The sequence below is a fragment of the Chrysochloris asiatica genome, unplaced genomic scaffold (genome assembly GCF_000296735.1).
Source record: "Chrysochloris asiatica unplaced genomic scaffold, ChrAsi1.0 scaffold00054, whole genome shotgun sequence".
Classification (NCBI taxonomy): Eukaryota; Metazoa; Chordata; class Mammalia; order Afrosoricida; family Chrysochloridae; genus Chrysochloris; species Chrysochloris asiatica.
In genome coordinates, this window is record NW_006408572.1 from 9344740 (window position 1) to 9355619 (window position 10880).

Sequence of the window (10880 nt, forward strand, 5' to 3'; positions counted from 1 at the left end):
TCTCTTTTTTAAAAAACAAACAAAAGACAATTAATACTTATTGCTTGTTGACAGTATGCTAAACACTGTGTTAGGCAGCTCACAGGGACTCTAAAGAGGAATCATTCTTGGTCCCAGCCCTGGAGAACTGGGGTCTTAGGAGAGAAGTAGATAACATAAAATGTTTTAATAGTGTTATCTATACGTGCCAGGGAACTTGGTTGTAAGTTCTGTCAAGAATCATCAGGAAGAGGCAAATTGTTAGCCATGTGCACTTGAACAAATGACTAAAATCAATTGCCATCAAGCTGATTCTGTCTCATGGTGACCCCATATGTGTCAGAGAACTCTGCTTCATAGTTTTGTTTTGTTTTAAGATTTTATTTATATTGTTAAGATTATATATGACAAGGACTCCTGGTGTGGCACTGTAGGATCAGCACTGAACTGCAAACCATAAAGTCGGCAGTTTAAACCCACCAGCTGCTCCTTGGAAACCCCATACAGGGTCACTACGATGGCACTTAACAACAACAAAAACAATACATGACAAAACACATACACCCGTTCAACAGTTTCAACATGTACAATTTCATGGCATTGATAACATTCTTTAAGCTGTGCAACCATTTTTACCATCCTTTTCTGAATTGCTCTTCCATCATTAACATAAACTCACTGCTCCTTTCTAATATTTCAAATGACTGTTATCAATTTGATCCCATAAATGAGATCATTTGAAGATAATTCTTAAAAGAGCAGATCTTTCTATTTTGGTTTAAGTGTTAAAAGGTTAGCTTACAGCATGAGTTTCAGGGGTTCATCCATCCTCCATGACTCCAGTTCATGATCATTTCAAATTCTCCTGCATTTTCCCCCTTTTGATCAAGGTTCTTCAGCTGAGTACCATCCAGTTCTTCTGATTTCATAACAAAGAAGGCAGTTGTTCACGGATGCAATTAGCCACACATTCCATATTCTCCTACCATTCCTGACACTTCTTCCTCTGTTGTTCCAGGTGAATCTCTATTATTGTGCCTTGGATGGCTGCTTGTAAGCTTTTAAGACCCTGGGTACTATACAGCAAAGTAGGAGGTAGAACAGGATTACTAAATGCATTATTAGGCTAATTAATTGGGATGATCCATGAAACCATGACTCTAAACCTTCACACCAAGGAACCAAACCTCATGAGGTTTTTGGTTGTATAAAGCAACCCTAGCATCTGCTCTTATTTTTGTCATTTTTGTAAGTACATCTGTCACAAAACTTTTAGCACTTCAACTTTTTACAGATGTATAACTTATTGACAGCAATTAAAATGATTGTATCACCCAGGGAAAGATGATAGAGTGTCTTGAGCATCCGTGTTTCTTACAACACCATTGTCTTCTTCCTGTGTTCAAAGGAAGTTCTAGTTCAAATCGAGAGTGTGGTCTCTCAGGTTTCAGCAAGGTCACATCTTTAGTTGTAGACACAAAGTATTTACCTTGAACTCTTGAACTTGCTTTGAATCATGCTGAACTGCTAAAGTGCTGAGCTCATGGAGCATCACAAACACTCTGTGTAAACAGGATGACATATTGTGCATCTCTCCTCTCCTCACACTTAGGCTTTATAGACCTATAGGACTTCACTTAGAAAACCAAGTTCAAAGATAAAAGTATTATGAATTTCAAGACAGCAAAGCATGAAGTCAAACACATGGCCATTCTGAGCACTGGGCCCTGTTAGCTGCACAGGTCACCCATAAAGCTAAGAGAGAGAGAGAGTTTGAGAACTAGGTTGATAATCTAGATGGGAACTATTTTTTTGGTAGCTTTTTATTCTGAATTGAGTGAAGGTTAACAGATAAGATCATCAGCTTTGCATTCAACAAATTATAAGCTTTGTTTCATCTCAATGATTACAATCCCCTCCCTGCAACAACATTTATCCTACTTCCTCCCTGTGGCTTCCCTTTGACATCTTATATTTCACAAATGAACAAAGCAAAAATATTTGATGTATGTACACAAAACAAAAAATATATATTCATTTAAATGTCTAAAGGGCACATTCTGCAAACCAGCCTCCTGCCTGCAGGCACCCAGTCTTACCCAAGGGCCCGCAGATGTTCTCTCTTTCCATGCCACCTCCTCTGCCACTGTCTCTGCTGTGGCTGCTCTTCTACATAGGATCTCATGCTCTTCCTTCCTGATGATTCTGGGATCCACTGTTCCTGAAATGAAAGATTAACTCCCCTCCTTTTAGTTATAGATCTTCTACAATTACAGTTGTGACAATCACAATGAATCCTGCTAACAATCATGCACAATTGAATTATAAAGTCCTGTCACCATCATCCCTCATCTCTTTTCACCAGACCCGTCTGGAAAAGCGGAAAACCATTCAGTGGAGATTCTACCTTACCCCTCTCATTCTAAAACTAAGCACTCATTAAATCTTGTAAGCCAGTGACTTCATGCCTTTATAGCCCTCCATTTTTTATAGCCAGTGTCTAAATTGCCCATCCCTATCAACCCAGTGCATTGAGGAAACAATCTTGTTCCTTGATATGAAGAATCCTTCCATTCCGGTTGGTATTTTGAGCATCTAAATTCATAAGCAAAGATCCAGTTCATCAAATTAGAGCAATTTACACTTGCTCACAGTTAGATGTGAATGATGATGGAAACTTGTTCTTGTTGTTAAGTGCTGTAGAGTCTGTGCTGACTCATACAAGACCCCCTATAGGGTTTCTGAGGCTTCTAAAAAATCTTTGCAGAAGCAGAAAGCCTAAGTTTTCTCCCACAGAACTGAGACTAAGAGCAAGGATTTATGATGAGAGTTGAAAGACGAAATGCCTCTCTAAGGAATAGTGACAAGATTGAAGAGAGATAAAAATAGTTAATAATTCTTAACCCATGCATTTAGACTCTTCTACCCCCAACTATTCTGCCAGAAGAACAAACATATCTGTACTGGAAGAAATACAACCAGAATGTTCCTTAGAAGCCAGGATGGCAAGACTTTGTCTCTCATACTTCAGACATGTTATCAGAAGTCTCTGAAGAAGGACATCATGTTTGGTAAAGTGGAAGGTGAACAAAAAAAGAGAAAGACTCCCAACGAGATGGATTGGCACATTGGCAGCAGCAACTGGTTCAAACACAATTGTGAGGATCACAATGCAGAATCAAGTGTTTAGAGTTGCTACCAGTCGAAATCAACTCAACGCCTCCTAACAACTAGATGGTGAGTCTCTTGAACCCTGTGAGAGCTCTGACCTCTATCTCATTTAGCACAGCATATGGTCCATAGTATTGTTTGTAGACCCAAATGGACACACGGATAGAGGAATTCAGACATGGGGGGTGTGGGGATAGTAGGCAACACATCCAAGTACACCTGGCTGCAGGGTCAGGATATCAGGGAAATGCTGGCACTGGGGTGGGTTGTGGTGGTGTGAGGACTTTATTTACCAAGAGAGGCTTGGGAAGTTTGGTGCCAGGATGAGAGAAGATGGGAAATCATCTGTGCAGCACTGTGGAGAGGACCAGGTGGTGAGGAGAAGGTGCTCTGGGACTGGAGAAGGTGGTGTTGGGAGGACTTGTAACAACAGTTCCACGACAGGAACTTTCCTATTGTGGTCCTGTCCTTCAGGGATTCCTCTCTGGATGCCGCGCTAGTTTCAGTCTCCTGCATTCCCACTGACTCTCTTGGCTCCCAGTCTGTTTTAGTCTTTGGCTCTTCCCTATTCCTCTCAGGTTGCCCCACCTGTCTTCCAGACTTTCTTTGTAGCTGTATCTTCGTTTTCTTCCTAATTCCCTGCTTGGGGCCCCCCACTTGTGAGCATATACGCTTTCCTTTGGATTTCTGAGTCTTTCTGGGGGTTATCTTTCCCTCAACTCCGCTTGGACACATCCTTTACCCCCTTCCCTCCTCCTGATACAGTCCAGTACCTGGTCGGGTAGAGACCGCCTTGTCCTGAAGAGACGACAGAGGGCGGATCCAATCCTTCACTCCATATCTGCATATGTATGAGGTCGCCTAGGCCAGCCACTAGGAGGCGGAGCTTCTGGGGGAGGGAAGGGGGCGGGCACCCCAGAGCCGATGAGTATAAAGACCGCGGGCCCCGGCTGCTAGCCCTGCACTGCTGAGGAGCAGAGCCTCCGCTTGGGGGAACCCCCATCTTGGCTGTCCCCCAACTGCGCGTCCCCACCCCATCCCCGCGGCCGAGCTGGTGTGGCGGTCCCGGCTCGGCGGAGGAGCCTGAGCAGTGACTGGCCCCACTCCACCGCCTCATTGCATCTTGGATTTCGGGACGACCCCTCCCCCACCTCTCCCCACTTATTTGCACCCCGCTTTTTTTTTTGCATTTCGCTTGGGTTTTGTAGCCGTCTATTTTCGCACCTCTTCACGTTTTGCTTCTAGACGGTTTGGGGGTGAAGCTGCATTTGCACCCCTGCCTGTTTTAATCCTCTCCTCTGACAGCCCCCCTTTTCATTGCAGTCGGGGGGCCTAGGATCGGTGCATCCTCCGCGGTGCTGCTAGCACCCTGCAGCGCGTGGCTGTGCACCTCGGAATTTGCAGCAGCTGCATATCTGAGGGGGGTCTCCTTTGCCCCTCCGTTTTTGCTCTGCGCGCGTTCTGGTGCGTGGGGGGCTTCCGCAAGTGGCGCTCCCGCTTCACCGCAGCCTCCCTCCCTGCGCTGGGACTCGCCCCACGCTGCTAACATGGTCATCCGGAAAGAGAAGAAGAGCTGCGGGCAGGTGGTTGAGGAGTGGAAGGAGTTCGTGTGGAACCCGAGGACGCACCAGTTTATGGGCCGCACCGGGACCAGCTGGGGTACGCCAGGAGGACGTGCGAGGGTCGGGGGACGCCGAGCCACGCCTCATGGGTATAGGGCTTGACGGACGCAACCCCAGCGCCTCTCAGGGTTCCGGAGTCCTGCCCCCCTGCTCGGCTCTGGGTTGGGAGGGGGCCGATCACTAGTCTAATCTCTCCGGCTGGCCGCTGCGGAGGCGGAGAAAGTAGGTCACTGCCGCCTTCCCGCCCCCTGCCGAGCCCCCTCCGGCGGGGGGTCGCAGGATCTGTGCGCTGGTCCGCGCCGCGGCGCTCGCGCTATCTCTCGGGATCTGGTCGCTTCGCACTGTAGTGCTTTCTCTGAGAGCGCCCCTTCCCTCCCCCGTCTCTCCCTTGCTAGCCAATTCCGTCTATTTTTAGAAGGTGCCCACCCCCTAGACCCTGGGAACATTCACGAAGGGGCGGGTCTTGGAGAGGTGGGGGTGGGTGGGAGGGATGCTGCTGGAGGGGTTCTTGGTTACAGTTGTCTATACCACTGCTGAGTCTTGGGAGCCCTCTATGGCTGCTTTGTGGGTTGGGGGGCTGGTGGGGAGGTAGGAAACTGGTGGGGAGGTGTGCGAGGCTAGATGTTTCGTTTATGTCTATGGCAGAGGGAGGAGTGGTCACGGGTGGTGAGATGTGCACATCATCTGGCGGGTGTGTCTGTAGAGTTGGAGTGGATCCTGGCTCCTGGCTCCAGACGTTCCCCATCCTATGTCGAGGCGCGCTACTCAGGGCATGTGAAACGAGTTGTGTGTGGTCTGGGGTCTGGGGATGGGTAGGAATGCAGGGAAGGGTGGAAGTCTTCCAAAAGAGCTTGTTAAACTAGTAAATCTAAGCATAAGGGATACAGTGTGACACAAGTTACAATTCATTCGAACTGTTCCCATTAATCCAACACTGTTCCCATTAATCCACCTGCCTATGAACCCATAAGGCATGTCCAATAAAGTTCTTGCCCTTAGTCCACCCGTGAGATCTGAGGAGATTGCTTGGAAGAATCTGAGGAGGCTTCCTGGAGGAAGTGTCTTTCGAGATGCAAGGAATGGGGGCCTGAGTTGCACAGCAGTTGAAAACAGCAGGCACTTCCTCTAGGCTGAGTGATGGGGTGACAGAGGCAAACATGCATCCATGAGGACCTAACCAGGTCTGGGAAGGCCTTTGGGAGATTCCACAGCCTTTCCTGCCTCTACACTGTGTGTTGTGTGTGTGTGAATTGGGGTGTGACTATTGAAGATACTAGACAGCAGTTGCTGAGGTTTTGTAGCTAGGCTAGAATCTTGTTCTCATGAAATGCCATTGAGTTCGTCCTATATAGAGTTTCCAAGGGGTGGCTGGTGGGTTTAAAGTGCCAACCTCATGGTTAGCAGTCAAGTGCTTTTTTATCCTACAGTGCCACAACTGGAGTGTAGGGTTCTTCATTTCAGAAGCTGTGTTCAATGTTTGTTTTCTGTGGGGACCAGAAGAGAGAAAATTTTGCTATCTGAGTGTGGGATCCAAATCCATGCTGTGAGGGTTCAGGTTCTGAAGGGTGGTATTAAAAGCTTGATTGTGAATGGTGACCAGTGCCATTATAAAAATTCATTGGGATAGGATCATTTTAAGCTTGAGTACCAAGGTAGTGGTAACAGATGTTGTGACTATTTCAGGGCTACAGATGGTTGAGAAATTGGGAATGTGATTTGAGGCAAAATTATTTCAGCCTATACTTAGTGTTGTTCCAGCAATGAGCGTTTAGGTCTCTTGTGGCTACCATATGGTGGAGCTTCACTGTGCCCTAGGACCAGGAGGGGGCTGGGAGTTGTGGCTGGAGTCCAGACATGCCTCTGTTTCTAGCTTGTCGCATTTTGCTCCCAGGAGAGAGCTTTAAGAAGTCCCGGTGGACATCCCAGAGCAGAATTTCTAAGTGGGTAGAAGGGTAGGTGGGGGTAGGTAAGATCATGGTGGGAGACGTGGTACCTATTGACCCTGTTTCCTTCACCCTAGCCTTTATCCTCCTCTTCTACTTCATCTTCTATGGCTTCCTCACGGCCATGTTCACCCTCACCATGTGGGTGATGTTGCAGACGGTTTCTGACCATACTCCCAAGTATCAAGACCGACTGGCCACACCAGGTGAGTGAGGAGATGCCCCCTACCAGCCACATTAACCACTGTCCTGCCCCCTTACCTACCCCAAAAAAAACCTCCAAAAGGAACTCACAGGAAGGAAGGTGTGCAGTTCTGATGATCCAGTCTCCCTAAACTGGGACGTTCTTGAAGTTTTCCTTCGTTTGATTGCCTAGAGCTGAAAGCTGTCTTCTGGGGAGATGGTAGTTGTTCACAGAAATCACCATCTATGAAAAATTTCACCCTGTGCCCACCTTCTCTTCTCTGTGTGGTTCCTCATTTCACATATACCCTCCACGTCCCTGTCCTTGTTTAGGCTTGATGATTCGCCCCAAGACTGAGAACCTTGATGTCATCGTCAATGTCAGTGACACTGAAAGCTGGGACCAACATGTTCAGAAACTCAACAAGTTCTTAGAGGGTGAGTGTGGGGTTGGCTATGTAACTGTTCACGTTCTTGAGCAGGGAGTTGGGGACCCTGGAGGCAGGACATCAGGCCTAAAACTCTCTCTATTTCCCACTCCTGTAGCTTACGACGACTCCGTCCAAGCTCAAAAGAATGATATCTGCCGCCCTGGACGCTATTATGAACAGCCTGATAACGGAGTCCTCAACTACCCAAAACGTGCCTGCCAATTCAACCGGACCCAGCTGGGTGACTGCTCTGGGATTGGAGACCCTACTCATTATGGTTACAGCACTGGACAGCCCTGTGTCTTCATCAAGATGAACCGGGTACTCATGACCTTCATCCTCTGGGAGAGTAGAGGAGGGGACTGGAGTCAAGAGCTCTGCTAACAGTTGCTTCATTTCACTGGGGCCAATAAAGAGCCCAGAGTCTTGGTGTGGCGCTGTGGCCTAATGTGCTGGACTGCAAAGTCAGATTGATCTGCAAGGTTGATGGTTCAAGTTCACCAGCCACTCCTTGGAAACCCTATACAGGGTTGTTATGGGCCGAACTGACTTGACAGCAATTAACAACAACAATAAGGGGTCCTGATAGTGTACTGGTTACGTGCTTGGCTGCTAACCAAAAAGTCAGTAGTTCCAACACACCAGCTGCTCTGTAGGAGAAAGATCGAGCATTCTGCTCCTGCAAGGATTTATAGCCTTGGAAATACTTACAGGCCGTTTTAGTCTGTCCCTTAAGACTGTCAGAATTGACTCGATGGCAACAGGCTTTTTTTTTTTTTAAACCAATTAAGTAGTTCCTGGGTGGTGCAAATCATGAATGCTCTTGACTACTAACTGAAAGGTTAGAGGTTCAAATCCCTCCAGAGTTGCCCTCAGAATAAAAGCCCCTGGTGATCTATTGCCCTCCAAAATCAACCATTGAAAACCCTATGAAACATAGTTTTGCTCTAATGCATATGGGGTTATCATGAGATAACATTAACTTAAAGGCAACAGATTAGTTAATGAGGATTAGAGAAATTTTTCTGTTTGAGTAGCTGAGAAAACAAGAGAGGTGGAGTCCTTGAAGGGTGAGATCTGTACTAGAAGACCAGATAGCTGTGTTTTGGACAACTTTGCATCACCTTCTCTCTTCACTCCAGGTCATCAACTTCTACGCAGGAGCAAACCAGAGCATGAATGTTACCTGTGCAGGGAAGGTGAGTTTGGTGGCCTTGTCCATCTGTCCCCCTACTTGGCCTTCATTATTTCCATGTAATTCACTCATCTTTCCCTATCTTCATTGCTCCCAGAGGCTCAGTCACTCACTATAGGGACAAGGGAGTAAGAGTGGTCGTCCATAAAACTTGGACTCCAGTGTGCTCCCACTGTTCTTGCTTCTCTCTAGGATGCAGAAGCCTGCTCTGATGTGTATAGAGATTCCCTCTTCCCTCCTCTGCCAAAGCCCTGGCCTCTGTCTTCTCTCCCTAACCCTTTCACCTCCTCCTTTATTCCCTGGTTATCCATTTCTTCTGTTCTCCCTTCCATATCTCGTCTGCTCTTCAGTTCTCTTTTTAAGTATCTGGTAGTTGTGGATTTGTTAGCACCTGCCACCACAGAGTGGGCCTTGGAGCCTTGCTCTACCCACTCCTGTTCTCTTTGGGAACTTGCAGCCCCTCTTCATTCACAACCCTCTTGCTTCCTACTCAGCCCTTACTCATGTATCTGTTCTCTCTTGGCTCTGCTCCAGAAACTGACTCCTGAAGACGGGGTAAGAACTTGGGGTGGGAGTGGTGTAGGAGGCTTAGTATCATTAGCACCCTTCAGGAGTTCCCAGTCTGATGAGAAACAGGACATCCCCCCTCCTCCACACACAGTTTCAAGGGAAACAGATTTGAGGTAGGAACTATTTAGGGGTGAAGGAAGAACAAAAGGAAGTCTGGGGAACCCTGAGCTTCTGGGTTTCTGACATCTCTAACATGCTCTCCTCCCTACCCTTCTATACCTACCTCCATAGCGAGATGAAGATGCTGAGAACCTTGGCAGCTTTGTCATGTTCCCTGCCAATGGCAACATCGACCTCATGTACTTCCCATACTATGGCAAAAAGTTCCATGTAAGTTCTATGGGAAGCTGGGATGGTGGATCCTTGAGGGGAACAGTTTTAGGGGAAGAGGCTGGAGTGCCACAAGTCTAGACCCTTACTTTCTCTCTTTGGCCCAGGTGAACTACACGCAGCCCTTGGTGGCTGTGAAGTTCCTGAATGTGACCCCTAATGTGGAGGTGAACGTGGAATGCCGCATCAATGCCGCCAACATTGCCACAGATGATGAGCGAGACAAGTTTGCTGGCCGTGTGGCCTTCAGACTCCGCATTAACAAAACCTGAGGCCCCTTCCTTCTGCCCCTACCTCTTTCCCGCGGATGCTTCTGGAATGCCCCTAACCCTGCCTGATTATCTCCCTCACCCACCCCAAAGGTATTTTTTATAACAGAGCTATGGCTTGTTTGAGCCTTACGCCTTTTCCTTTACTTCCTGATGCAGTCCCTTGTGATTCCCTGGCTACACATATTTTCCAGTCTTCTTCTCCAGACTCTAGCTCCATCAAGATGGCCACAGAGGAATTAGGAGCCTTTCTAATTCTGGTTTAGCTGTGCATAGGATGTTCTCACAGCTACTTATCTCTCCTGACCTCTTATTCCCAGAGAGCTGTGAAAATGCCTAACCTTTAACTTCCCAGAGATGAATGTGGTACCTGTTCTCCCTAAGCTTCAGCCTCTATTGCCTTCCTTTCTCTCCCCACCCCACACTTTCATCCACACCTACACAGTAGCTATCTTGGTGGCTTTTGACTAGTTCTTCTGGCAGGTCTTCACTTCCTCTCCCTCCCTATTCCCTTCTCTGAAAAGAAACCATTTCTAATTGAGGACAAGGTGGTTGTGTGGCCTTTTCTGTATTTCCTCACACATTCCACTTCTTCCACTTCTCACTCTGTGGTGACTGCATGAACTTGAAAAGGAGATTTCTTCCCCAGGGAGAGAATGGAAGAGAGAAAGCCATGTTGATTCTTAATCATTCTCTAATGGTTCCCCCAACTCCAATTCTACCCTGGTCCCTTCCAGCCTCCACTTAGGCACTATCCAAAGGGGTGGAGTTGATCTAGGCTGAATATTCACTTTGTTTCTACCAATGTCTCCCTTCCCCCTATTAGCTTTCCCAGAATATCCTTCAAGTTCTACTTCCCAGGGAACGCTGGGGGCAGGGCAGCCATTTTGGCTCTGTCCCCAGTGGCCACCTTGAAAACATCAGCTGGCTATGGGACTATTCCACCTCCTTCCCCTGGGCCTACATCAGCCCCCATGATCCTCTCTCTGGCTTCTGTTAGCAAGTTACCAACTAATCACTAACTCCCTCTCTTTCCTCTGCATGTCAGCCTGAAAGTTTCAAATACCCCACTCTATCCAGGCTCTGAATTTCTTGGCTCCAGCTCCTTCAAACCCCTCTGCCTTTTTTCAAAACCCCATGATGCCCATAGAATATTAAATGAGAGACCTCCTGCTCTAAGTATGCTT

The 10880-nt window shown here is 47.5% G+C and overlaps 1 protein-coding gene across 1 annotated transcript; it reads left to right on the forward strand.

The window, feature by feature from the left end:
• The first annotated feature begins 4697 nt into the window (after positions 1 to 4697).
• ATP1B2 (ATPase, Na+/K+ transporting, beta 2 polypeptide) lies at positions 4698 to 9696 on the forward strand. Its single transcript, XM_006863386.1, has 7 exons — positions 4698 to 4809; positions 6793 to 6921; positions 7232 to 7336; positions 7445 to 7650; positions 8472 to 8528; positions 9326 to 9424; positions 9532 to 9696. Exons 1-7 carry the CDS (start codon positions 4698 to 4700, stop codon positions 9694 to 9696), a joined length of 873 nt encoding a protein of 290 aa, XP_006863448.1.
• The last annotated feature ends 1184 nt before the right edge of the window (positions 9697 to 10880 follow it).

Coding starts and splice junctions, on each gene's coding strand:
- ATP1B2 (XM_006863386.1), top strand. CDS start 4,698: ATGGTCATCCGGAAAGAGAAGAAGAGCTGCGGGCAGGTGGTTGAGGAG. Junction 4,810..6,792: donor CCGCACCGGGACCAGCTGGG/GTACGCCAGGAG, acceptor CCTTCACCCTAG/CCTTTATCCTCCTCTTCTAC. Junction 7,337..7,444: donor ACTCAACAAGTTCTTAGAGG/GTGAGTGTGGGG, acceptor CCACTCCTGTAG/CTTACGACGACTCCGTCCAA.